This window comes from Loxodonta africana, chromosome 3 (assembly GCF_030014295.1).
Source record: "Loxodonta africana isolate mLoxAfr1 chromosome 3, mLoxAfr1.hap2, whole genome shotgun sequence".
Lineage (NCBI taxonomy): Eukaryota > Metazoa > Chordata > Mammalia > Proboscidea > Elephantidae > Loxodonta > Loxodonta africana.
This window is the reverse complement of record NC_087344.1, coordinates 33,726,469-33,754,435: the sequence shown is the minus strand read 5'-3', so window position 1 is coordinate 33,754,435 and position 27,967 is coordinate 33,726,469. Positions and strand designations below refer to the sequence as shown.

The following is a 27,967-nucleotide window of genomic DNA, read 5'->3' as shown; positions in this document are numbered from 1 at the left end:
CCTATTCAGCACCCTGCCTGCTTGGCCTCACCCGATGGCCTTGGCTCAGGAGTACCAGACCTGCCCCTTGGCCTCCTGGAAGGCTGTCTGTGGCCTTACACAGACTTGGCTCTGACACGCACCCAGTGGGCAGTGTGTTCCTCAGTCGGTTAGGAAGGAGGGTCATAAAATCAGGGGCTGGGGGCTCTTGAGGAGCTCTGGGTCCATATGGAGGATAATGATTTATGCTCCCTTGAAGGCCTGCCCCATGCAGCCTCTGGGGAGAAGCCCGCACCCTGGGCCCAAGAATACAGCGCCTGCAGGGCTGGGGGGGGTGGTGAGGAAGGTTGCCTGCTCTCCCCCCAAGACTTACCCCACCCCCGTAGCTTCCAGATGCCCCTGAGCCAGAGGCCACCCTCCCCACTCCCACCCAGCTTTTAGGGGGGTAAAGGAGCCCCCCTGGCCCCCAAGCATACGCACTGGGACCGCACAATCTGTGGCCAATCACACAAACCGCATGAGCTCAGCACCGTCCGGCTCAACCTCCTCCCTGTAACATTTTTATTCAATAAGTGGAAATTATTAGGCGACGATGTCTACAGAGGTATGAGGTTAACTCCGTACACGCAGGCGGGTCGCAGGGAGCTGGCATCCATCCCGCATGAGCAGCTCAAGAGACAGCTTGAGCTGCCCCCAGAGAATACAAATCCCATTCATAAGACAGCACTATCCACTTCTTAAAAAGTTTTTAAAAGGTCGAGAGGTTTCGACACCAACTCTGCACGGCTGGCCTCTGAGAGTCCCTGAGAGCTGCTGTCTTTTCCTCTGAAAGCAGGGAGTGAACCCTGGGCAGAGCCAGGGCAGGGCAGGGACCTGTCAGAGCCCCACTGGCCCTCAAAAAAGGCAGGCCCAGCACTTGGAAAAACACAGCCGAGGTGGGGGCTGGGCAGGAATGTGCTCCCATTACCTCCTCCCCTTGTACCTGGGGGCTCCAAGCAGCCTCTCGGTGCCCCTGGACGCCTGTGTGTTCTGAAGGTTTGGGTTCAGTTTATTTTAAAAACACATGCACACAAGAACTTTTGGGGGGGTGGCGGGCTGCATACCATGGACTTTGGCTTCAACATCTGAGAGTCCATGAGGCCATGGCCACCGCGGGAGGAAGAGGCAGCAGGGAGGCAGTACGCAGCCACCGCTCCCCTGGGGAGACCACCAGCTCCCCATGGCCTAGGACACAGTGAGAGTAGAAAACAGCTTCACCGCTTGTAGGGTCTGCTGGCAGGACCCCGGGGGCACAAGGGTGTCCCCAGCGCTACCTACGAGCAGTGGCAGCACGGGGCAGCAGGACAGTGGCGCAGGCAACACCGGCAAAGGACTCTGGGAAGTGCAGATCGCGCTCCCACTCGTCAGTCTCGGTGTTGTAGACCTGCACAAGCCCTGTCACGTTGTTGAGGCGCCAGTTGTAGCCGCCCACCACGTAGATCTTGCGCTCAAGCAGGCAGCAGCCGGCCTCTGACTGGCCAGCCCGCATGGGACTGACACTGGTCCACTGGTCGGCCTCGGGCACATAGTACTCAACCGCCAGGACATCAAAGCAGCGGTCCACGTGGTCCATGCGGCCACCCAGCGCGTACAGCCGCCCGCCAGCACCCACCATGGCATGTAGCACACGCGGCTCACTCATGGGTGCACGTGCCTCCCACTGGTCAGCCACCGGGTCGTAGCAGTGCAGTGCCTTCTTGTCCTCCACTGAGATGCCGTAGCCCCCCGACACGTAGAGCCGGCCTCCCGCCACTGCACCCGCATGGCCCCAGGTGCGCCGTTTGAGTGAGCAAGCGTAGCCCCATTCGTTGCGGCGTGGGCAGTAGCGCTCCACAGAAGCCAGGCTGCCAGCACGGTTGCGACCACCTGTGGCATAGACCAGGCCCCCCAGCACGTTCAGCTGGAACTGGATGCGACTCTCCTGCATGGCCTGCAGCCGCAGCCACTGGTTGAGGTGTGGGTCGTAGCGGTAGCAGGCATCCACAGCGCCCTCACCGCTGCGGTACTGTAGATGCTGGCCACCTGCCACATACACAAAGTTGTCCAGCACGGCAACGCAGGTGTGGCTGCAGCCCACCTCCATTTCAGCCAGCTCGCGGAACTGGCGGGCGCCTGGCTCAGGCAGCAGGTATACCTTAGCACTGACAGCGCGGTCATGATCGGTGTAGGGCGTGCCACCAAAGGTCAGCAGTGAGGGCACATCTGAGCGCACCACCGTGCGTGGTGACTGCATCTCATGCTGCCTGAAGGGCAGCACCTGGTAGTTGAAGGCCTCAAGTAGGTAGCGGCGGCACAGCGCGTCCTCTACCATGAGGTCCAGCGTCTGCACACTGTCCACCAGCTCTGAGGGCTGCATCAGTGGGAAGCGCACATGGCATAGCACCTGGCTGGCACGCAGCCGACGGGCAGGGTCGTGCTGCAGCCAGCGCACAGCGGCGTGGAACAGGTCAATCTCGGCACAGCTCTGCAGCCGGTTGCTCTGCAGAAAGAAGACAAGGCGCTCGAGTGGCAGGTGCAAGAAGTCCTCTTCCTGGGAGATCTGCAGGAAGTGCCGGAAGGTAAAGGCATCCACCGAGGCACGCAGTGAGGCGAGGCTGAAGGCGGTAGCCATGTGGCCGATGTGTAGGCAGGTCTCCACGCTCATGGCCGCCTTGAGGAACTCCTCACACAGCTCCACCACTGGCAGCATCTGCAGGAACACAGCTGCGCCCAGCACGTCCTGCACGCAGTCCAGGTCCAGTGTTACCTCCGCACTGTAGGCGAAGTCTACAATGTGCCGCAGCCCACGCGCTGACACGCCTTTCAGCTCCACCACTGCCTGACCTGTCTCCCGCATGCCACCAGTGAACATGGCCCTGCAGAGGAGACACACACATGGGTGCTGGGCGGCCAGGAGAGGGGGAGGGCTTGTTAGCACATGCAGGGAATATAGGAAAGAAAGGGAAGGGGAAGGGGAAAGAAAAGAAAAGGGCACTTTTCAATCCATCCCCCGCTGATTACCTTCCCTTCTAGGAACAGTGACTTCCGTTCTGACCCTCACACGGCCCCTCCCTGCTGGTCATTAAGTTGGGGGTGCCGCATCAAGGGGCCTGTCTAGCTCAGGGCAGCCAGGGATAAGCTGCAGTGGCCCTGTGCCCACCCAGGGGTCCACTCAAAGGGACTGCGGAGGCGCCACACATGGCACACATGAGGAACCCATACCTCTCTGGCCCCAGTGACGGGCCCCTAGCCCACCTGGACACCACCCCATGAATACCCCCTGGTGGGACGCTTGGGAGTCAGACCCCACTGGGTGACCATGGCTCTTGAAGCTCCAGGCACAATCCCCGCTGGCCTGCAGCCTGGGGGGGCCCTGACTTCCTGGGCTGTCACATGGGGATGGAGAGGTCCCCCTCCCGCTTCTCCAGTGGCTGAGGGCCCCCAGGGGTCACTGCGGCCTCTAGAGAGGCCTGGGCTGCCAAGGAACCCCCCACACACAGCTTGGGAAGCCCTCAGCTGCATCCCCGCCCTGCCCACTATGGGACCTCATCTCGTTCTCTCGTACTCCTGCTCTGGGAGTCAGAGCTGGTGTGAGCTCACTGGGCCATTGGGCACAAGGAAAGGATGTGGCCCAGTCCTCCGGGCAGCATGAGGTTCCACCTACAGAGCCACCAGGCAGGCACAGCTTCCCACCAGCGGGAGGGGGAACAGCAGCCTTGCCCAGAGCTGGGAGGCCCAGGAGCTGATACAGGTCAAGGCCCCATCCCAGGACAGTAGCTGCTTCTACTCTCCACATGTGATACATGAGCCACCACCCGACGGACATCAGCGTCCACGTTCCAGGGCGCCAGGTGGGCTCAGTCATCCCAGATCCAGTCCCACAACCATCCCATGTCCTCTCGCCTGCCAGCCCCCTGTGGCCACTCCCTGTCCTCCAATACCCGCTGTTTTCACCCAGGACGAAGATGCCCAGCGGCACAGAGAGTGTTGCCTTTTAAGGTACGGCTGGCTCAGAGCACCACGGACGAGTGTGAAGGGCACTTTTGGCTTGGCTCAGCCTCCCCTTCCCCAAATCCAGAGTAAAAATAGATCCATGCCTCCCCAGGGGCCTCACTGATCCTTGAGTGGCAGCAAGGGGCAAAGCTGGGCACGCCGGGACTCCGTGGGGAAAATCACCCAGGACAGGGGCTCTGGCCGGGTCACTAGGCTGGGAGGCCCCCCACACATTGGACCACCACCCACAAGTAAAGTATCCCTGGCCCCATGACAGCCCCATTGGTGAGGAGAAGGTCCCAGTCCAGCTCCAGGCCACAAACAGACTGCTCACCCCAGGCCTTGCCCGTCAGACGGGGGAAGCATTCCCCACAGGGTTACAGGGGACGTCCATGCATAGGCCCTGGGCGGGGAGACTGGGAGTGGCTGTGGCTCAGGGAGCCTGTCAGTCCCCCACCGTCCCCTCTGATATGGGGGGGATTCTGCTTGAAATTGGGGTAGGGGTTCCTGTCATTCTCTGCTGGGCTCCCAAGACCTAGGCCCACCCTGGCACACAGCAGGGATCAAATAAAGCCATACCCTCAGCTCCAAACCGGGGCAGAGGCTGCTAAGGGGATACCCTTGGATCAGCTCCACCCCCAGACACATCTGTGCAATGCTTTGAGAAAGTGCAAGCCCAGGGACAGGTGCAGGTTTCACACACAGACCTGGGCTTCTCCTACCTAGGATGCCAGGGGCCCGCCCACAGCCCTGCTCACCTGAAGTAGTCACTGCAGGCGGCCAGGACCACCTTGTGTGCATGGAAAACCTCAGTGTTGACGGTGAGGGCCACGTCAAGCAGCTGACCCTGGGCGCGCAGCGCAGCAAGGCCCTGCAGGAGGTCAGCACTGTGGCCGGGCGCCGAGAAGGTGCACTTGAGGGCCCCGTTCTTGTTGGCCATGCTGCAGAGTGGGTGGGAGGCAGTAGTCAGGGTGGGGTCCCCAGGTAACTCTCCCTGTGGCTTGGAGGGCTCACCCTCGCCCCCCACCTGGCCTGTCTTGCCAAGTGGGACCCTGGCAGGCTTGTAGGCCCTGATATTGCCCCACTATAGGTGAGCTCACTGGTACCACCGGAGATCCAGGGGCAAGACCTGGGGCCACTGCGCTCTGCCGCGGCTCCCAGCCTGGAAACTGGGAGACAAGAGGCAAACAGTCCCTGCAGGGGGCATGTGGCAGCTGGGGCTGGGAGGTAAGCAGCAGGCCCCCAGGCAGTGTTGACCACAAGGGCAGGAAGGAGGATGGGAATAGGAAGAGGCAGCCCAGCCTGTTGCCTGGGTAGGCGCAGGTCATCCGAGGGGCCCCAGCTCCCGACACCCATGCCCCTCAAGTATCCATCATCGAGCAGAACAGAGCAAAGCCTAGGGAGGGCAGCCGTGATGATCATAGTTCCACTTAGGGTTTCTGGAAGAGTCTGGATCTGGGCATGCTGGGTGGCTGCCTGGCCATGGGGGCAGGGTCCAGGAAAGAGGTTGGACAGAGACCACTCCAGGCCCCTGGGACTCCTGCAGGGACAGGGGTGCAGCAAGCTGTAAGGCCAATAGGATTGGGAGGGGTGTCAGCCCTAAGAGGGTAGGTGCACCCCTAGGGGCAGCTCACTAGGGGTAACGTGTGAAGCAGATTCCTGTACCTCCAATGTGAAGACTTGAGAGGCAAAGGCAGTTTCAGTGCGAAAAGTAAAGTTTTAAAAAGGAGAGGGGTGGAAACAATCCAAGTGTCCATGAACAGATGATGGACAAGCAGTGTGGTCCATCCACACGATGGACTACTACTCAGCCATGAAAAGCAATGAAGCACTGAAATACACTACAATGTGGATGAACCTTGAAAACGTGATACTGAGTGAAATAAGTCAGACACAAAAGAACAAATACTATATGATCCCACTTAAGTGAAATTTCTAGAATAGGCAAATACAGAGACAGAAAGTAATTTAGTGGTTGTCAGGAGCTGGGGGAACGGAAATGGAGACTGACTACTATTGGGCATGAGGCGCTTTCTGGAATGTTCTGGAATTAAATAGTAGTGATAGTTGCACAACATTGTGAATGTACTTAATGCCACTGAATTATATGCTTAAAAATGGCTAAAATGTACATTTTATGTGATGTATATTTTATCACCAAAAAAAAAAAAACTACGGGAAAAAAAAGATCCCTACTATAGCCCCCAGCGCCCTGGCAGGGCAAGCTCTCTGTGGCCCAGCCCTTTCACCCCTTCACTGTTTTGCTGAACGAATTGATGAATGAGGAGTTTAAGAGGCTATAACATATCATTTCATCCTCAGAACAAGTCAGGAGGGGGACACTGGGTCAGAACTGCCCCCAGACCTCCCCCAGCTGCACCCCACCCTACAGGGCACCCTGTCACCCCCCGCCAAGCCCCCCAGCATTCTGCTCCCCCTAGGCCCCAGCCTCTGGAACGCAGCTTCCAGTCCCTGGGCCCAATGCCCACCCACAACAAGGGCCAGGAATGTGGGTACTAGCCATTCCAGGAAGGCAGGGGGAGGGCACCCTGGCCGCCACTGCTCGCAGCACAAAGTCATGCCGGGCGTGAGGGCTGGCGTCACCGGGCACACAGCTGGTGCTCAATTGCGAGCTGCTGCCAACCAGCAGCTGCACTTGCGCAGGTCCCAGGGCGAGCCAGCCACAGACAGCAGTCAGACACAGGGAGGTAGGAGGTCCGGCTCTGGGCAGGTGGGCGCAGGAGGGCCCTGAGGCTCTGACCTGGTCCAAGTGGCCTCTCCCCTGACAGATGGAGGGGACCCTCCCATGCACCCCTTCTCATTCCCAGGCACAGAGCTGCTGGTGCAGCAGTGCAACCAGCTGACCCTCGCCTGTCCCTATAGCTTGAGTCTTCCCCCACTGTCCACTCCATCCCTATGACCAACTCCATGTTCTGAGGATCTCAAGGAGAGTACCATTGAGTCACAGACGCTCAGGCTGCAAAGAGACTCCCAGAACTCCTGCATGGGGGCAGGAGGCCACAATGAGGCACCATTTGTCACAAGAACCCCCAGGTTCACCCAGGTCCCCATGCAGGGCTCCAGGGCTCACCGGCACTACCAGTTACCCTGGATGACAACACCCAGACACCCAGGCTGCTTCCCCAGCATGGCTGGGCATCCCCTGGCTGTAGGCAGGCTCCTGGGGGCGGGGCTGCACGCAGGGCCTTGGGGACAGCAGCACAGGGGACAGGGGATGCTGGGGGGGGCATGCTCAGGGTCCAACATGGGATCTCTCACCCCTGGCCATTTGGTCATTCACCATTCACTCATTCCTTCATTCAGTGGTGCTTCACTGAGGCCTGCCAGGTGAGGAGGGCAGAGACAGGGGTACCACCGGAGCCAAGACCAGGGGTCTGGGGGGAGTGAAGGCAGGGGCCTGTGTACATCCCAGATGGGGCATGGCAGCGGGGAACTTGGGGTCCCCTGGCGGCTCTGCTCACAGCCCTCAGATTTGCACAAGGCTGGGGGGCCCAGGTGTGGTACATGGGGCCATGGTCAGGTCCTTCCCACAGTCACACCACGGGGCTGGCTTCTGCGGAGAGTGTCTGAACTGTGAGGAGTCCTGACAGGCCCAGAGCCTGGTGGAGGTGGGTAGGCAGTGGAGTGCACACAGAACAAAGGCAGGCCTAGGCTTAAGGCAGCACCCACCTGCTTGGCCAGACACACTCTTGACTCTCGGGCTGGTTTTCTCAGCATCAGTCAGGACCAGGAGGACTCGGATGTCACAAGACTGCCAACAGAACCTGTGGCCTCTCCTGGGAGACAAGTCTCTAGCCCGGGAAGGCCACTGACTACCTCCCTTCCCCAGCCTTGAGCTGGCCTGGGCAGCAGCAAGGCCTGGTAGGGTCTGAATGCTTTCACAGTCACCATACAAGCCACTGCATTCCCCTCCCACTGATGCCCAGGAGCCACACACAGGGAGAAGATGCCAAGTACATCAGCCAGCCTTGCCTGGACGTCCGGCCCCAGCCCTACAGACACTGTGCACAGGCCCCACTGCCTCTGCCGTTTTGCTTTCTGTCAGCCTCATTTTCCTGTTCTGCAGGGACTGCAGGCAGGAAAGGAAGATATCCAGGGCTTTCTCTGAGCCCTCTGGGGCAGGCATTCATGTGTAAGTTTTCACAAGAAGAAAAAGTTTTACATTCGGGGCAACTTCATCACAGGGCCACTCAGTCCTAGACAAATATGGACTGCACACTTCAATATGTAAAGAGCACTAAGAAATCAATACAAAGCCAACAGCTTCATTGAGAAGTGTACACAGGGTGTGGATTGGGTGTTCACAGGAAACACAATCACCCCAAGACACCTGAGGGTCAACCACCCTCATGGTAAGAGGCACCAGCTCACTTCTCTCTCTGGCAGTTGCCAGCTACCCAGGGCACACAGGAGGGGAAGGGCAGACACTCACCCTCATTCTCGTGGGGGTGAAGTGGGACAGCCTTTAGAGGCAGTGTGGCCAATCTTGTAATACTCTAAAGGCTCGTCCTTGACCCACCAATTTGATACATATGGGGCTTGTTGAAGATACACTCAGGTGTATGCGAGACGGCAGGAAGGCCTTCACTACAGTATCGATTCCAGGGGCTAAAGATGGACATAAGATGGACTGGGCTGGATGGTGTGATCATTAAGGTTGTATGTCAGTTTGGCTGGGCCATGATTCTCAGTGGTTTGGTAGTTATGATGTAGTTTGGCAGTCACATAATAACGTAATCACCTCTATGATGAAATCTGATATAATGTGGTCACCTTCATGATGGGATCTGCCGTGAGCAGCCAATCAGTTGAAAAGGAGTTTCCTTGGGGGTGTAGCCTGCATCCAATATAGCTAGACTTTCTGGCAAGGCTCTCAGGCTTTTGCTCGCTCCAGATCCTGTTGGCTCTGGTTCATCTGACCTCTGGTCCTTGGGACTTGAGCTAGCACCTTGCCTTCCGATCTTGGGATTTGTCAGCTTTCGCGGTCTGGATCTTGGGTTCACCAACCCCTGCAGCTGCATGAGTTGGGAGAAGCCTCCAGCCTGACCCACAGAATTGGGACTTCCCAGCCTCTACAAATGCAAAAGCCATTTCCTTGATATAAATACACACACACACACATCTATATATATATAGATCTCTCTTTCTCTTTATATATATATATGTATGTATATATAGATGGATAGTTATAGATGCTTCACTGGTTTTGCTTCTCTAGAGAATCCAGCGTAAGACAGCTGGTGGCCCCTGAAATTTACATCCACCCAGAACCTGTGAGTGTGACCTTATTTGGGAATAGGGCCTTTATAGATGTAATTAGTTAAGATGAGGTTACACTGGAGTAGGGTGGGCCCTAAATGCAATGACCGGTATGCTTATTGTAGGAACAGGGACATTTGGACACAGATACAGAGAGAAGACAGCCATATGAGGATGGAGGCAGAGACTGGAGTGATGTGGCCACAAGCTCAGGACTGCCTGGAGCCACCAGAAGTTGGAAGAGACAAGGAAGGATCCTCCCCTAGAGTCTCCAGAGGCAGAGTAGCCCTGCCGACACCTTGATTTTGGACTTCTTGTCTCCAGGACTGTGGGAGAATAAATTCCTACTGTTTCGAGTCACCCACTATGTGGTCCTTTGTTACGGCAGCGCCAGAACACTCATATAGCCCTTCAGAGAGGGTAAGAAGGTCTAATCCACTGCTGAGAACAGAGGCTGTTTGCACCATGTCCCTAGGACAGGACCCATGGCACATGGCCTGGAGGAGGGGGGTGTGGGTTTGAGGCTGTCCACACCACCTGAATGGGCAAGGAGCACATCTGGAGAGCCTGAAAGCTGAGCGGGCACCACCTCTGCGGACTAGAGGGCAGGACAGCCTGCACTCCTTCCCCACTATCCTTACAGGTCTTGGAAAAGGGGACACGGGGAGGTGGCAACAAGTAGAGGGGCTTCCACAACCCTGAAGGGAAGAGGAGGCACCAGCCAGGAGGGGTTTCTGCAGCCGGGCCAGGCTCAGGGAGCTGGAGATTTGTCAGTCGTGGGGCCTCCCTGGGCCTCAGCTGCAGGGTAGGCGCTGGTGGGGAGTCTCCCCAGGGGCTGCAGGGCGGGGCAGAAGAGTTCCACAGAGTACTGAGGCGGAAGCCTGCTGCGGCCACATTGGCTCCAATGTGTATCAGCTGCATAGTCCCAGAAGTTAACACCTCCCTGTGGGGGCCAAGAGCCAATGGTCCAGGCAGTACTGAGGTGGGGGGGGCAGCACCAGGATGGGGTGACAGCACCTCCCTGACCCCAGCTCCATCCTCCCAGGCCAGATTCTCACTTCCTGGCAAATGCTCATAGTACCTGGCCCATTTTACAAGGGGATAAAGGCTCCTGAGGCCCCCAACTCCCCTACACTCATATCCCAGGCTCCACTGCCCCCAGAGACCAGTCAGGGGATAGGGGAGCTACAGGGGACTGAGTCCCCCACACAAAGACAGAGAGGGCGGCCAGCCAGGCAGGGGTGGCAGGAGGGCAGGGAGCCCAGCGATGACTAAGTCCCCCCCCGCCCTGCGGCCATCAGACTGACGACCCATTACTCAGGCCGCCCAGACAGGGGGCGGCGGCACGGGCTGGCTCCCAGGAAGGCGGCGGCGGCCCAAGCCTCCAGACGGCCACCATCACCATCCCCACACGTGAGTCATCGGAGCCGATGCGTCAGGTCCGGGTCAGGGCCTTTCTGGGGGGCCGCCCATTGCCCGCCCAGGGGCCGTGCCCAAGGTCTGGGTGGACCCCTAAGAGGCAGAGTTCCCCGCATACCCATGCTCCCCTCACCCAGGATCAGCTCTGTCTAGCTCAGGGCTGTACCGGAGGGCTGCTCTGTGGCAGGTCACCCTACCACCCAGGCCTGAGTCTGTTGCCCACAGGATCACCTGCTTTTAGCTGGCACTCCTACCCAGGCTCCTTCCCTCCTCTCTCTTGTGCTTCCTGGGGTTCTCTCCAGAGTCAACTACTCACCTCGGCATCTCTTTGGAGGATCCAGGCCACACCTGGGGGGGCATGCACAGCACCACAGGGTCACACCCGCGGGGACAGTGCTCCTAGGGGAGGGGAGTCCCAAGGTGAGACCTGACTGGCCGGGGGAGGGGGCCAGGGAACGAGTACCTGCCAGGTGAGTGAGTGCTCCCGAGGGGAGGAGATGCAGCTGCTGGCCATGCTTTCTGAGGTCAGCGCCCTGGCCTTACAGGAAAGGACAGGGGCCCTGAAATAGTCTCTTCATGGAACGTGGGGCGGGGGGGTAGGACAGAAAGAACACCATAGGAACATAAGCTTGGGGTGTGCAGCCCTTCCCCCCATATGCAGCCCAATACTGGGCCTTTGGCCCTAGTAACATCCTCTGAGGTACTGTTCAACAGCAAACCCCCTCACTTCCCTTCACAGCGGGCACCTCCGCTGTCAAGGCCAACTCTGGGTGATTATCTGTGTGGCCCATGGAACGCGGCAGCACAGCCTGCTATCTGCCAGCCACAGCTTGCCTGGGCCGGCAGACAGAAAGACCCTCACCTCGGGGTGGGTGGGGGCATAAGGACAACTGAGAGCCTCTACCGCACCAGCCTCCACCCAGGCAAGGACTAGATCACAGGCACAGAAGGGTCCTCAGAAAGCACTGTCGGGACCCTTGAGAGGAGACAAAGACCCAGAGAGAGAGGACAGAAGCCCAGGGAGAGAGGAGAGAGGCCCAGAGAAGAACAGAGACCCAGAGAGAAGGGGACAGAGACTCAGAGAGAGGGTGACAGAGACCTGGGGTTTGGGGGAGACAAAGACAGAGACAGAAGGCTGGGAGGGACACCAATCCGAGCTCTCTTTGTGGGTGTCCGCAGTTAGGGAGGTTATTCCACACTCCCACCCTAAACTGCCTATTCTCCAACATGCTCAGCAATAACTAAAGCAGGAAATCAGTGCAAAGGCCCATCGGCGCTCCCCTAGGACGGTCTGCAAGTGTCCACCGGTGGGGGGCAAGTACACCAGGCAGGGAGCAGGGGCGGAGTCATGCTTGTTCCCTCCCACCACTCTCACCCTCCTTGCCCACACCAGCACCCACTTGACATCGCCCCAAGAGTAGCCCAGCTCCCATGGACATGCCCCGACTGCCATCGTCTGCTCCATCTGCCTCATGGTGGTCATTTTCTGGGACTATTGCCTCATGATGCGCCTGGCTCTTGCCTGTATGTCCCTGCAGACAGCAACAGGACGCTAGGAGCTGAGGCTATCGGAGGGCCCAGCAGGAACGAGCCACATCACCCTCCCACACCCAAAGGTCAGCTCTCCAAGAGTGCCTTGCTCACAGCCAAGGAAGGACGGCTCAGGGGGCTGGAGTGGAGGTCCCTAGGAAGACAAGGAAGGGAGGGGCCAGGTACCACAAGGCTCACCCCATGGCTCGGCTTTTGGAAGGGACCTGCGGTGAACATCTTCGCTTTGGCAGTACCTAATGTCCCCTTTCTGGCAAGGGTCCCCATTTTCCTTAGGGAAGCTCCTCTCCTCCATTCCCAGTCCAGTGATGACGGTCAGGTAGACTCCATCCGTGGGCTGAAGGGGACATGTGATCCAGCACAGCCAACCAGAGTGCCCCACACCCCCACTGTGGTGACTGGTCTGAGGATGGGGGTGTGGCCCAGCTGATCCAATCAGGTCCCAGGATGAGGGTATGGTCCAGCTGATCCAGTCACAACCTTCCCCTGAACTTTTGTTAGAGGCACCAGGAGGAAAACTCGCCTTCCTAGGGTGCTGGGCTGGAAGAATGCATGGAGTTTGGGGCCACTCAGTGGGCAGTGCCCTCCCAAGAGTGACATCAGAACTGAGCCCTACAACCCAACATCCCTAACACTAGAACTCTCCTTGTGTGAAGTTTATGTGAACAATAAACTTCATTCACCATGTTGTGCAACCACCACCTCTATCTAGTTCCAGAACATTCTCATCAGCCCAAGAGGAGACCCCGTACCCACTGACAGTCACTCCCTGTCCACCTCCTGACAACCACTAGTCCACTTTCTGTCTCTATGGATTTGCCTGTTCTGGACACAGTGGAATCATACACTATGGCCTTTGGGTCTGGCTTCTCTCACTGAGCATTATGTGTTCGAGGTTCATCCGTGTCGTAGCATGTATCAGAGCTTCATTCCTTCTCACGGAAGAATAATATTCCATTGTGTGGATGGGCCACATTGTGTTTATCCATTCATCCACTGAGGCACACTTGGCTGTTATGAAGAGTGCTACTCTGAACACTGCTGTCCACGTATCTGTTTAAGTTGAACTTTTGTTTTCTAACCACAAACACGGAGTCAAGTTTCTGGCTCTTGTAACAAAAAGAGCCTTTGAAGTCAGGCGCCTCAGGTCCAGGGCTTCATCCACAGCATTCCAGACCGGCCGCCGGCCCGTAGTGTCAACGCTTTAGCCTGTCTCTCCATCATCTGCACTCAAGCTTCCTGGGGGGTTGGGGACACCTCCCAGAGTGAGTGGGCGGCAGCCACACCCAGCCTAGCCCTGCCTGCCTCTGACGAGATCGCGGGCTCTGGGCCCTCCACGACACCGCCCAGGGAAAGGTCAGCACTCCGACCCACGCCAAAGGTCAGTGGCTCTCATCGCTGAATCCTGGTTAGCGTGACTCAGGCTGGAACTGCGGGCCGGCCGGCCGCCACCGTCGGGCTCAGCAAGGAAAAAACAACCGTTTGTAAGAGTGACTCACGTGCGAAGTAAACATTTGTGCCCCCTCTGCCCGAGCTGGCAGGCGGGCAGGCAGCCTCGGTCCCCCTCTCATGACAGAGCTACACGGGCTGAACAAGCAGGTCCTCAGGAAGAGGGAAAAAAAGGAAAAGAGCCCTCTCAGGGCTGGCTAGACTATCAGTGAAAACCCACGGCTCCAACTCCAGCTTCAGTTCTGGAAGTTTCCCACTTAGAGGACATAGGTGAACACGGAGGGGGAGGGTCACCTCATGTGTGTTGCCTTGGACTACCTCACCCGCCCCCTAAGTCCCGCATCAGGGAGACCCCCTCTCGGCTCCAGGGGCAGAAGGTTCCGGATGACCGCATGTCCTTCTGCTTGATGTTTCTTTCTGCGGGCTGCTCACATTCTCTCATCCTGTGGAGAAAAGCTCTCCGGATACGGGCTCAGGCCACTCCCGCTCCATTCCATCATTGACCCTGCGGAATTTCACACTTGTGGCGTCTTCGTTGGAAAACATCTTCAGCCATGATCCTCGGGCAACCCCCATGTGGCCTTTAAAAGCCCCGAGATCCCCCCAGGACTTCATCCAGGCGGGCTGAGTGCGTTCAATTCCGGAAGCCGTTCCCTCACAGGAAGGTCTCCAGTCAGTCCCCTCCGCCCCACCGTGGTGCCGATCACTTCCTCCTGAATCACAGCATTTCCCATGTGCAGGGTGGCAATGCACCCAGGTGAACCAAGGGGTCTGGAATCCAGGCGGCCGGGCACCAAAGCAGCTCTGCAAGGGGAGTGCTGGGTGGTGCAGCCTACTCAGCGCCGGAGCGCCCAGGAACACAGTGCAGACCTCTCCAGAGAGGCGTGAAAGAGGGTGGGGAGAGGAAGGGGCTCAGGCCCAGGTTTAACAAGTGTTAAGAGAGCTCGTCCTTCCGCACAGCTGCAGGCCAGCTACCAGAGAGGGTGGATCTGCCGGTGGGGAGCCCAAGGGCTCCGCTCCCCGCGCCAGACAGCTGGACAGAGGCGCGGCTGTGCATGCTCGTCCCGAACACACAGCACTGGACTGTGCTCCAGAGCGGTACTTGGGGTTCACAGGCTGACAACAGATCTGGAAATTTCTGCTGGTTCTAACCAGACCCTTCCAGGTCAGTGACGTGAGGATCCTCTCCCTCACAGACCCCTTGCCAGGCCGTGTGTGGGGAGCTTCCTGGGTTGTTAGTCGGACCACAGGCCCCTACAGCAACCAGCACCAGGAAAGGCTGCCCTCAGGGACGCACATCCTACAGGGGCCTGCGGGGACACACTGTAGGGGCAGCAAACGGGGCAGGGGACACATACAGTGGCCAAGTTCTAACAAGAACCATGCAAATGGCTGGAGGTGCAACATTGCAGCCAAGGGGGCACCAGGACTAAAGTCCAGTAGGAGCACAGCCACCATTGGACAGAAGAGAAAGGTGTTGAGTAAACCCCAACCAACAGGGAAGGAGCTGGGAACGCCAGGCCTCACCGGACACCACAGGAAAGCCCTCCCCGTCCTTCCTGGCCTCCACTTCCTCCTCCTTCCCCTCCAGGGCCTTCATTCAGACATCTGAAACGTCCCCAAGCCCAACGTGAGGAGCGCAAGGGCAGCCTCACTTTGTAAAGTGTGGTTCCCTTTGGTCTAGCCCCACTGGCAATAAGAAGCCCACCATTAATGGAGGGGGGACCACGCTGGGCTGCTCCCTGGAGACAGGTGCCAATAGCTTAGACATGTAAAGACTTTCTTCCCCAGAAGATAGACCGGAAACAAAAAGGCCACTCCAGGGAACGATGCTACTGGGTGAAGAGGGGCCAGCTGTGAGAGACCACACCACACACACAGGGGGAGGCTGTTTTCAGGGTGGCCTGACGTCAGCAGCTCACGGGATGGGATCTTCCCAGAGTGCAGGAGCGGGCGGCCTTCCCCTCCCGCACACAACCACCACCCCAGGGAGTAGCTCAGTTGCATGGGGGCAGATGAGGACCTGAACGTGACCCACCCCAGCCCAGCACCTGCTCCTCACTCCAGATTCAAACTGCTCCCAACTGGCAGCCATAAGACTGCCCAGCTTGTGCTCTGGGTTCTGCTCTCTCAGATGCCACGAGGTGACTCAGCCAGACACAGCCCTGAGAAGACTTTGCACTCTCCTCTGACAGCCTGCCACCACCTCCCTCACAGCCACCATCCTCCCAGTGGTTCCGACTAACATCCTCTCCCTTCTCATGGACGCATCACTGAGATAGGACGCTGACAGTGGCCCTCCCCCCCGCCAGGAGTGACACGTCATCGAGCCTCTGACATGCTGAGACTAGGGGCTTGCGTAAGGAGGTGGGGTCCTTGCTGCAGGTCCACATCCACACAAAATACACTTGTTCTTTAGCAGCCCCCTCCCATCTCATGCTGCGGGGAGGAGGCTGGCGTCCACACAGGCTGTCATGGGTGGAGGCAGAATTCTCCCAGGATTCGCACACCCCAGCTAGAATACCTCGGGCATGAGGTCCAGTGGCTGAGTTCCGGAGATTTCCGGCACCTATGATGTGCCGGGCGCCAATCTAAGTGCCATTTTCACATGGCTCTGTTCACCCCCACAACCTATAACCCTGTCTGGTAGGCAGCAAGTCATCCATCCCCAGTTGATGATCTGAAGCATGCAGAGTGACATGATGGACCAGCCACCTAGCAAGTGCCCGTCAGGTCTGGGATTGGGCCTGGGCACCTGGCCCTGCTCACACATGATGGAAGGAGAGCCCAGAGGCATGTGGGCCAGATGTGGCACCCACCAGCCCTTCCCACACTTCCTAAGAGAGGTCAAGTCCAGGCTCTGAAGGGTCAAAACCAGGCCCTTCTCTCCCGCTGAAAAGAGGACAAGGTCAAAGGACCTAGAACCTTCTTGGGAGGCTGCACCAGCCTAGTCTCCCCAGCAGGGGGTGGAGTGGACTCTTCTGGAGACTTAGGGCCTGGGGGGAGATAATCTGAGGGAAAAGGGGGGCCGTTAAGAAAGTCTAAACAAGCCATGCCCACCTATCCTGGTCAGAAGGCCCTGGCAGACACCTCAGCAGTCCAGCACCGGCTGCCCACAGGGCATCTGCACGTCCCCACTCCTACCTCACACCCAGGAGTGGCATGTTTCGGTGAGATTGGGCCATGTCCAGAATCTTCAGAGATGATGGGCGGAGGAGCAAGGATGCCTAAGGCCTGACGTCTGAAAAGATGCAAACAATGCCGCGGGCGAGAAAGCTCCTCCAGAACACTCTGGAAATCTCCGGAACTCAGCCACTGGACCTCATGCCATGGTACTCTAGCTGGGGCATGCGAATCCTGGGAGAATTCCGCCTCCCCCCATGACAGCCGGTGTGGACACCAGCCTCCTCCCCGCAGCCTGAGATGGGAGGCGGCTGTTAGAGAACAAGTGTCTTTTGTGTGGATGTGGACCTGCAGCAAGGACCCCACCTCCTTATGCAAACCCCCAGTCTCAGCAGCCGCGTCCTCTCCAAGGCTCAGCGCCATCATTAATGGCCATCTCCACTCAGCAGCCGGGGTTTTGTGGGTCCCTCGAGAGGGGAAAGAGAATAGGCTTCTCTCTTACTTTTTCTCCCTCTGGATTGTAGAAAAGGGAAGTTGGAACAAACAAGTTATATAACACCGGAGGCGGTGGGACGTAGGGGAGCACAGTCCCTCCTGGGGATGCTGCTGGAGTTGTGGTGGTGTCGCTGAGAGGGCCAAGGGGGAACAGGAGCCTCCCTGGCCTTGGCCAGACAGCAGAGCCTTCACGGGACAAAAAGGCAGATGCAGGCACTGCCCAGCAGGCCAGAGAACCAGCCTCATGGACAGGCCTTCCGCTCATCAGCCCAAGCCTCCCAGAGAAGGTAGGGGCCCAGTCTAATCCCAACAGAGGCCTTGGTCCAACAGCCTGCAAGCCCCAGAGAACAGGAGACTATTCCTGTCCCACCGTCCATCCTCTTTCATCCCTCCATCCATCTCCCAACCATCCTCCATCCATTCTCCCTTCTAACCCTATCCACTCTCATCCATCTACCATCTCCCAACCTCTCACCATTCGCTCACCCATCCCCCATCCAACCCACCATCCATCCATCCATCCATCCATCCACCCACCCACCCACCCACCCACCCACCCATCCATCCATCCATCCATCCATCCATCCATCCATCCATCCATCCATCCATCCATCCATCCACCTATTCCTTCATCCATTCCCCATCCCCCAACCATCCCCATTCATCCTCCCTTCCATCCCTAACAATCTTTCCATCCATCTACCCAGCCCCCCTTACATCTCTTCAGCCATCTATCATCCAACTACCTCCTTAACCTTCCATCCCACCTGCAATACTGACCAAACATGTGCCTGCCTGTGTTCTAGGTGTACGAGACAGCACAAAACATATATACTCTCCACTCACATGGAACTTACACAAGTAAATACAACAAATAATTTTAGGAGGTGATCAGCGTGGTCAAGAATATACCACAACCCTGGGTGAACCCCCGAAACTATTGCCCTGAGATAATCTTTAAACCTTAAACCAAAAATATCCCCTGGAGTCTTAAAACCAAACAATAATTTAGCTTAACTAGTAAAAAATGTCTGCCTTAAGCATTGTGCTCTTTTAAGAACTATCTATATGGGGTCAAATTCACAAAAGCAACTCGAAGGATTACATAGGAATTTTAGGGGGCAGTGAGTTTATGTTAACAGGGGAGGAACAACACAGAAAAAGATGAGAATGGCTGCACAACTCGAATAATGTCATCCATGTCAGTGAATTGTGCATGGAGAAATTGTTGAACTGGTGTATGTTTGCTGTGTATGTTCTCAACAAAATACATAAAATTTTTTTTTAATTAAAAAAGAATGTATTACAATCACATGACCCAGCAATTCCACTCCTAGGTATATACCGATAGGGACTGAAAGCAGGGATGCAAGCAGAAACCTGACGTTCATAGCAGCGTTATTCACAAGAGCCAAAAGGTGGAAACAGCCCAAGTGTCCATCAACAGATGAATGGACAAGTACAAAGTGGTCCATCCACACAATAGAATATTACTCAGCCACATACAGAACTGATGCACGTGGGTGAACCTCAAAAACGTGCTCAGTGAAAGAAGTCAGGCACTAAAGGCCACATATTGTATGATTCCGTTGATACAAAATGTCCAGAACAGACAAATTCATAGAGACAGAAGGCAGATTGGTCGTTTGAGGGGTTGGGAAGGAGTAACTGGGGTTTCTCTGGGAGGAAGAAAAAGTTCTGGAACTAAATAGAGGTGGTGGTTGCACAACACTGTAAATGCGCTGAATGCCGCTGAATTGTTCTCTTTAAAATGGTTAATTTTGTGTCATGTAAATTTGACCTAAAAAAAAAAGAATACACAACACGGTGACAGATGTGTTCTGGGGGCTACTTGAGCTGGGGCAGCCCAGGCAGGCGGCTCTGAGAGGACATGGCCTTGGAGTCTAAGAGATGAGGACGAACGTACCCTGTGTAGGTCAGGGTGAGCAGAGGGGTGTCTTGTACCAGCCCTGGCTGGCTCATTTGGCCTAAATGAAGACATGAACAAACGAACGATGCTACAAAGACCTCTACATTTCAAAAGGACCCTTGGGAAAAGAACCTAATACAATTTCCCTCAAAACCTGCTCCTCTTCTGCTTGCTCCATCTTGTCACATTAGGGGCTCTGGACCTTCTCCTCACACTAGTGCAGAAGGAATAGGACACCCCGCGGGTACTCTAGACAACTGGGATTTTCCACTGGGGTAGGAATGTGATGATTAATGTTATGTGTCAACTTGGCTAAGTTATGATTATCAGTAGTTTGGCAGACGCTGGACTGGTAACCACCTTCCATGATGTGATCTGATGTGATTAGTCAAAGAGTTGAAAGGAGAGTTTCTTTATGGGTGTGGCCTGCCTCCAGAATATAAATGGATGTTCTGGCAAAGCTTTTTCTCTCAGCCCTCCACTCTTCTTGTCACCTGACCTGTCAATCTTGGGACATAAGCCTGCAGAAGTCTCTGGCCTGCAACCTGACCAGCGATTTTGGATTTGCCAGCCCCATAATCCTGTGAGCCAACAGAGGTCTCTAGCCTACCCCCGACCCACAGATTTGGGACTTGCCAGCCCCCACAACTGCATGAGCCATTTCCTTAAAGTAAACATCCATCTCTTCACCCCTCCCTCCCCATATATACACCAAAAAACCAAACCCATTGCAATCGACTTGATTTTCACTCATAGAGACCCTATAAGACAAAGTAGAATGGTCCCATAGGGTTTCCAAGGAGCAGCTGATGGATTTGAATTGCCAGCCTTTTGGTTAACAGCCAAGCTCTTAACCACTGTGCCACCAGGGCTCCTACACATACCCACATATATGTATTAATATACATATATACATACACGTACACACATATATACACATATGTCAGAGCCCTGGTGGTGCAATGGTTAAACGCCTGGCTGCTAACTGAAAGGTTGGCGGTTCAAACCCACCCAGCAGCTCCATGGGAGTAAAGGCCTGGTGATCAGCTCCCATAAAGACTGTTGTTGTTTTTAAGTGCTATTATGGATTGAATTGTGTCCCCCAAAAATACATGTTGTAAATCATAACCTCTATGCCTGTGGTTATAACCTCATTTTGAAATGGGTTGTCTTTGGTACGTTAATGAGGCAGGATTAGAGTATGCTGTGTCTTGAGTCAATCTCTTTTTAGATATAAAACAGACTAAACAAGCAAGTGAAAGAAGCAGAGATGGGGTAAAATAGATGCCAAGACACATGCAGATCTCCAAAGAACCAAGCAGCAGAAGCTGAAGAGATAAGTACCTTCCTCCAGAGCCTACAGAGAGAGAAAGCTTTCCCCTAGAGCTGGTGCTCTAAATTCAGACTTCTAGCTTCCTAAATCGTGAGAAAATAGATTTCTGTTTGTTAAAGTCATTCACTTCTGGTATTTCTGTTACAGCAGCACTAGATAACTAAGAATTTGGTACCAGAAGAGTGGGATGCTGCTCTAACAGACACCAAAAATGTGGAAGCAGTTTTGGAATTAGGTAATGGGTTGAGGCCAGAAGAGTTTTAAGGTGCCTAATAGGAAAAGCCTAGATTGCCTTGAAGAGACTGTTGGTAGAACTATGGGCATCAAGGGCAATTCTGGTGAAGGCTCAGAAGGAAGTGAGGAGAGTTACAAAGAAAGTCTCTGTCATCTTAGAGAATACATATAGCACCAGCAACAGAACGCTGCTGGAAATGTAGGCATTAAATGTGCTTCTGGTGAGGCTTTAAAGGAAAATGATGAATATGTGATTGGACAATGGAGGAAGGGTGATACTTTTTAAGCAGTGGCAAAGAACTTGTCTGAATTACGTTCAGATGTTTGGTGGAAGATAGAACTTGTGATGATCTTGAATTTCTGGCTGATAAGATTTCTAAGTAAGATCTTAAAGGGGACATGTGGTTTCTCCTTGCTGCTTATAGTAAAATGTGAGAGGAAAGAGATGGACTTAAATATGAACTGCGCGAAATGAAAAAAAAAAAAAACTTAAAGATTTGGAAAATTCTGTTGTACAAACTAAGGACAAATGTCCTAGGGTTTTCACCAAGGATGTGGCTACGAAACTTTTATTAAACGGATTAAGCCTGTGACTGATGGATCTAACCAATTACCACAGCAGAAAATCCATCAGCTTAGACTAAAGGGGACAGAGAAAGAGTGGAGAGAATGCCGTCTCTTCTTGGAGTTCTACACGCAGGAAAGGGCCAAAGAAGCTACATCTGTCGTCCTGCAAGAAAAGAAAAGAACCATCCATGGAAAGTAGGGCCTTCTTGGTTTCAAAGGGTGGGGCCATAACCTCCTGGATCTCAAACGGTAGGGCCACAGCCTCCTAGGTTTCAAAGAGTCAAATCTTCACCAACTTGGTTCCAGAGTGTGGGGCTGCCATTAAGGTATGCTGGGGGATGGGACCACAGCCCAAAGCTGAGGTGGCAGGCTTCCATGTCCCAAGGGCAGAAGAACAGGGGCTGCCAGGATCAAGGGGGTGGGGCCTCCACTCAGATGGACTAGGAGAATGGGGCCAGCCAAGCCAAGGAAGCAGAGTTGCCATCCTGGCGCACCTGGACGGCAGAGCTGAAGCCCAGGGCTGAGGGGCCTCCACCCAGAATCCAAAGGGCATGGCCAAAACCCAGATTCTGGTGGGGCCGTTGCCAGATGGTCTCAGAGTACAGAGGATTATTTTCAAGATCTGAGACCTAATGTAATTTGTTCTGCTGGGATTTGGGCTTCCTTGGCGCCTATCGCTCCTTTTTCCCTCCAATTTCGCCTATTCGTAATGGAAATATATACCTTGTTGCAATGTAATGGATTGCTTTTATATGGCCTTCTTGCCAGGGTCTTGTAACTCCCATCCAAGTAACGGGGTGGGACTATGCAAATAAGGTAATTGGGGCCCACCAAGGGAATTGGACAGCTTGCTAATAATGCAAATAAAGGTAATGATACCCGTGTGGGGGTGGGACCATGCAAATAAGGTCTATAGAACCCTAACAAAGGGATTGGTCAGTTTTGCCATCCTGGTAGGCTTAAAACGAGCCATCCCAGAGGCAAGAGGAGAGGATCTCACCACCACTAAGAAAGAAGAGCTAGGAGTGGAGCACGTCTTTTGGGCCTGAGATCCCTGCATTGAGAAGCTTCTGGAGCCAGGAGACCTAAAGAGAGAGAGCTGTAACACAGAAAATGGTGAGAAATAGCAGCAGAGAAACAGCAGCAGCAGAATCAGGAGATGACCCAGCCCACGGAGCAAGAAAGCTGAGTGCCTTCAGGCCAAGGCTTACTGGCAGAGTGAGGTGCCTGTAGGCACTTATTGGGAGAGCTAAAAGAGTTTTTTAACACCCAAGCAGGGCAGAGGCCAAGTGGCCAGAGAGGGGTGGCCTGTAGGCATGGCTGGAAAGAGGCTGTCCCAATGGAAGAACTGTATCCTGAGTGTTCCTGAACCTGAATTGTATCCTGTTACTTCCCTAATAAACTCCTTAACTGTGAGTATGGTCTTTGAGTTCTGTGTGGCCACTGCAACAATTTACCAAAGTCAGCAGAAAAGGAGAGAGGGCCATGGAGTGCGGGTTGGTGTCAGAATTGGTAAAGATGGTGGAGACAGGAGGTATGACTGATCTCCACCTCATAGGAATCTGCCTTGGGCTGTTGATCTTGATTCTCCTTCCCATTTGTGAAATTAGAGAAGGTCAGACGCCACCCCGACATCATTTGTACATGTGTGCCTATTTCACCACTGTATTTTGGAAGCAAATAACCTATATTCTCTAGGCTTTCAGAGGAAAAGAAATTTTGCCCAAGGATGGAATATGCCTAAGGTCTCACCTATATTTCATTTAGATGATTCAGAAGATGAGATTTTGAACTTGAAGTTGATTTTTGACTTTTGGGAAGATGTGATAGGGTGAATGTGTTTTATATGTGGCAAGGACATGAATTTTGGGGGGTCAAAGGGTGGAATCTTATGGACTGAATTGTGTCCCCCAAAAATATGTGTTGTAAATCCAAAAGGTCTGCAGTTCAAATCCGCCAGGCACCCCTTGGAAACTCTACAGGGCAGTTCTACTCTGACCTATAGGGTCGCTATGAGTCGGAATGGACTCAAAGGCAGTGGGTTTTTGTAAATCCTAACCTCTATCCTTATGGTTATAATCCCATCTGGAAATGGGTTGTCTTTGTTATGTTAATGGACGGGATTAATGTAGAGTGTGTCTTGAGTCACTCTCTTTTGAGATACAAAAAGATTAAACAAGCAAATGAAAAGAAAAGATGTGGGGTAAGAGAGACGTTAAGCCACGTGAGGATTACTCAGGAGCAGAAGCTCAAAGAGACAAGGACCTTCCTCTAGGGCTGACAGAGAAAGAAATCCTTCTCCTAGAACCACCACACTGAATTTGGACTTCTGGCCTCCTAACCTGTGAGAAAATAAATTTGTTTGTTAAAGCCATCCATTTTGTGGTATTTGTTATAGCAACACTAGAAAACCATCAAGCTGGTTCCAAATCATAGTGACCCCTATGTGTAACAGAACAAAACATTCCCCAGTCCTGTGCCATTCCCACAATAGTAGGTATGTTTGAGCCCATTATAGCCACTGTGTCAATCCATCTCATTGAGGGTCTTCCTCTTTTTTTGCTCACCCTCTACTTTACCAAGCATGATGTCTTCTCCAGGGATTGGTCCCTCCTGTTAATGTGTCCAAAGTAAGAGAGACAAAGTCTCGCTATCCTTACTTCTAAGGAGCATTCTCCCCCACATGTCTGTCAGTTTCTCATACTATGGGGGCTTGCATGTTGCTGTGATGCTGGAAGCTATGCCACCAGTATGCAGATACCAGCAGGGTCACCCATGGCAGAGAGGTTTCAGCCAAATGTGGAAATTATCAAATAATATCATTAATATCCAATGCAAGCAAAATTTTGCTGAAGATCATTCAAAAGCAGCTGCAGCAGTACATAGACAGGGAACTGCCAGAAATTCAAGCCTGATTCAGAAGAAGATGTGGAACAAAGGATATCATCGCTGATGTCAGATGGATCTTGGCTGAAAGCAGAGAATACCAGAAGGATGTTTACTTGTGCTTTATTGACTATGCAAAGGCATCGACTGTGTGAATCACAGCTAATTATGGATAACATTTCGAAGAATGGGAATTCCAGAACACTTAATTGTGCTCATGAGGAACCTGTACACAGATCAAGAGGCAGTTGTTCAGACAGAACAAGGGGATACTGAGTGGTTTAAAGTCAGGAAAGGTGTGCGTCAGGGTTGTAGCCTTTCCCATACCTACTCAATCTGTATGCTGAGCAAATAATCCAAGAAGGTGGACTATACAAAGAAGAATTGAGGCATCAGGATTGGAGGAAGACTCATTGACAACCTATGTTATGTAGTAGATGACACAACCTTGCTTGCTGAAAGTAAAGAGGACTTGAAGCACTTACTGATGAAGATCAAAGACCACAGCCTTCAGTACAGGTTACGCCTCAACATAAAGAAAACAAAAATCCTCACAACTAGACCAATAAGCCACATCATGATAAACGGAGAAAAGACTGAAGTTGTCAAAGATTTCATTTTACTTGGATCCACAATCAACACCCATGGAAGCAGCAGTCAAGAAGTCAAAAGGCGCACTGCATTGGGCAAATCTGCTGCAAAGGACCTCTTTGAAGTGTTGAAAAGCAAAGATGTCACCTTGAAGACTAAGGTGCACCTGACCCAAGCCATGGTATTTTCAATCACATCACATGCATGTGAAAGCTGGACAATGAATAAGGAAGACCGAAGAAGAATTGACACCTTTGAATTGTGGTTTTGGTGAAAAATATTGACTATACCACGGGCTGCCAAAAGAATAAACAAATCTGTCTTGGAAGAAGTACAACTAGAACGCTCTTTAGAAGCAAGGATGGCGAGACTGTGTCTTACATACTTTGGACATTGTTATCAGGAGGGATTAGTCCCTAGAGGAGGACATCATGCTTGGTAAAGTACAAGGTCAGCAGAAAAGAGGAAGACCCTCAATGAGACGGATTGACGCAGTGGCTGCAACAGTGGGCTCAAGCACAACAACGATTGTGAGGATGGCGCAGGACCAGGCAGTGTTTTGTTCTGTGGTACATAGTGTCGCTATGAGTCAGAACTGACTTGACGGCACCTAACAACAACAAGAATGAGAAGGAGCATCCTCACTGTACTTCTTCCAAGACAGACTGTTTGTTCTTCTGGCCGTCCATGCTATTCAGTATTCTTTGTCAACACCATAATTCAAATGCAAGAATTCTTCTTTGGTCTTTCTTTTTCATCGCCCAGCTTTCGCATACACATGAGGCAACTGAAAATACCATGTGTGTCATGGATTGAATTGTGTCCCCCAAAGATATGTGTTAACTTTGTTAGGCCATGATTGCCAGTGTTGTGTGGTTGTCCTTCATTTTGTGATTGATGTGATTTTTCCTTGTGTTGTAAATCCTATATGAAATTAACGAGGTGGACTAGGCAGCAGTTACGTTAAGAGGCAGGACTCAATCTACAAGATTGAATTGTGTCTTGAGCCAATCTCTTTTGAGATATAAAAGAGAGAAGTGAGCAGGGAGACAGGGGACCTCATACCGCCAAGAAAACAGTGCCGGGAGGAGAGTGCATCCTTTGGGCCTGGGGTTCCTGCACGGAGAAACTCCGAGTCCAAGGGAAAATTGATGAGAAGGACCTTCCTCCAGAGCCAACAGAGATAGAAAGCCTTGCCCTGGAGCTGACACCCTAAATTTGGACTTCTAGCCTACTTTACTGTGAGGAAATAAATTTCTTTTTGTTAAAGCCATCCACTTGTGGTATTTCTGTTATAGCAGCACTAGATAACTAAGACATATGGCTTGGGTCTGGCACACCTTAGTTATCAAGGTGACACCTTTGCTTTTTAACAAAAAAGATGTTAACAAACAAAAAAAGAAAAGATGAATGACTATAGCCTAGGAAACCCTAAAGGGGCAGTTCTACTCTGTCATATAGGGTCACTATTAGTTGGAATTGACTCGATGGCACACAACAACAACATGCTTACATATATATATATATATATATATATATATATATATATATATATACATATATATGTCCCACTGGCTCTGTTTCTCTAGAGAACCTTGACTAAGACGGGAAGGAAGGGAGTAGATGCATGTTCTGCAGGATAGGAGAAGATAGTTTTCAAGAAAGCAATTCCACTTAGGCATATATTTCTTAGATGTGATACCCTAAAAGCCAAACCTCAATAAATTGGACCTTATCAAGATTATTAACTTTTGCTTTGCGTAAGATACCATTAAGAAAATGAAAAGACAAGCCACAGCCTGGGAGAAAAAATCTGCAAATCATCTATCTGATATAAGACTTGTACCCAGACTAAAGAATTCTCAAAACTCAACAATAAGAAGATAATCCAATTAAGAAATGGGCAAAAGATTTGAAAAGACACTTCACCAAAGATATGAATGGCCAATAAGCCCCTGAAAAAATGTCTAGTATCATTAGTTATTGGGGAAATGCAAGTTAAAACTGCAGTAAGATACCAGCACATATTAGTGGAGATATTGGTTGTTCAGTGGTAGAATTCTCTCCTATGTGGAAGACTTGGGTTCTAGTCCCAGCCAACGCATCTCATGCGCAGCCACCACCCCTCTGTCAGTGGAGGCTTGCATGTTGCTATAATGTTGAACAGGTTTCATTGGAGCTTCCAGACTCAGACAGACTAGGAAGCAAGGCTTGGTGATCAACTTCTGGAAATCAGTCAGTGAAAACCCTATGGAAGACTGCAGTCCAAGCTGCAACTAATCATGGGGATGGTGCAGGCCCAGGCAGCATTTTGTTCCATTGTGCATGAGGTTTCCACGAGTCAGGGTCAGTTATCGTCAACTCTGACTCATGGCAACCCCATGTGTGTCAGAGTAGAACTGTGCTCCATAAGATTTTAATGGCTGATTTTTCAGAAGTAGATCACTAGGCCTTTCTTTCAAGGTACCTCTGGGTAGACTTGAACCTGCAACCTTACAGTTAGCAGCTGAGTGTGTTCACCGTTACACCACCCAATAATCTCATTCCTAGTTATTTACCCAAGAGAAATGAAAGCAGATGTCCACACAAAGAGATCCATGTGAATGTTCATAGTCACTTTATTTGTAATGACCAAAAATGAAAACAACCCAATGTCTATCAATAGCGAATAGATGAACCAACCATGTCCAAAAATGAAAACAACCCAATGTCTATCAATAGCAAATAGATGAACCAACCATGTCCATCCACACCATGGAGTACCACTCAGCAACAAAATGAAACAAGCTTCTGATACTTGTAACTTCAAAATACTTTTTGTGCTAGCACAATGCACATGGATCGTTCTCTAGAACTGACCGTATTTTAGGACATAAAGTAAATTTCAAAAAATTTAGAAAGATTGAAATCATACAAAGCGTCTCCTCTGGCCATAATAGAATGAAGCTAGAAATCAATAACAAGAAGAATAACAAAAAATAAATTCATGGAAACTAAATACCACGCTACTAAAAAACCATTGGGTCATAGAAGAAAGCAAAAGTGACATTAAAAAAAAATTAATTAGAATTAAACGAAAATGAAAACACAACGTAACAAAATCCTTGGGATGCGGTGAAAGC

The 27,967-nt window shown here is 52.7% G+C and overlaps 1 protein-coding gene across 2 annotated transcripts in view; it reads right to left on the bottom strand.

Annotated features, from left to right (window-relative positions):
* Positions 1-502: 502 nt before the first annotated feature.
* KLHL26 (kelch like family member 26) overlaps positions 503-27,967 on the bottom strand; it is a 33,275-nt gene continuing 5,810 nt past the window's right edge. Inside the window, exons 2-3 of one of the 2 annotated variants that reach the window (XM_023552206.2) lie at positions 4,749-4,931; positions 503-2,873 (exon numbers count right to left, since the gene is read on the bottom strand). In XM_023552206.2, coding sequence (XP_023407974.2) covers positions 1,289-2,873; positions 4,749-4,931 — 1,768 coding nt within the window. In that variant the 3' untranslated portion in view covers positions 503-1,288. Of the gene's footprint in view, positions 2,900-4,748; positions 4,932-27,967 lie in introns of those variants that run through there. The other variant, XM_064281004.1, reaches the window with a different exon arrangement.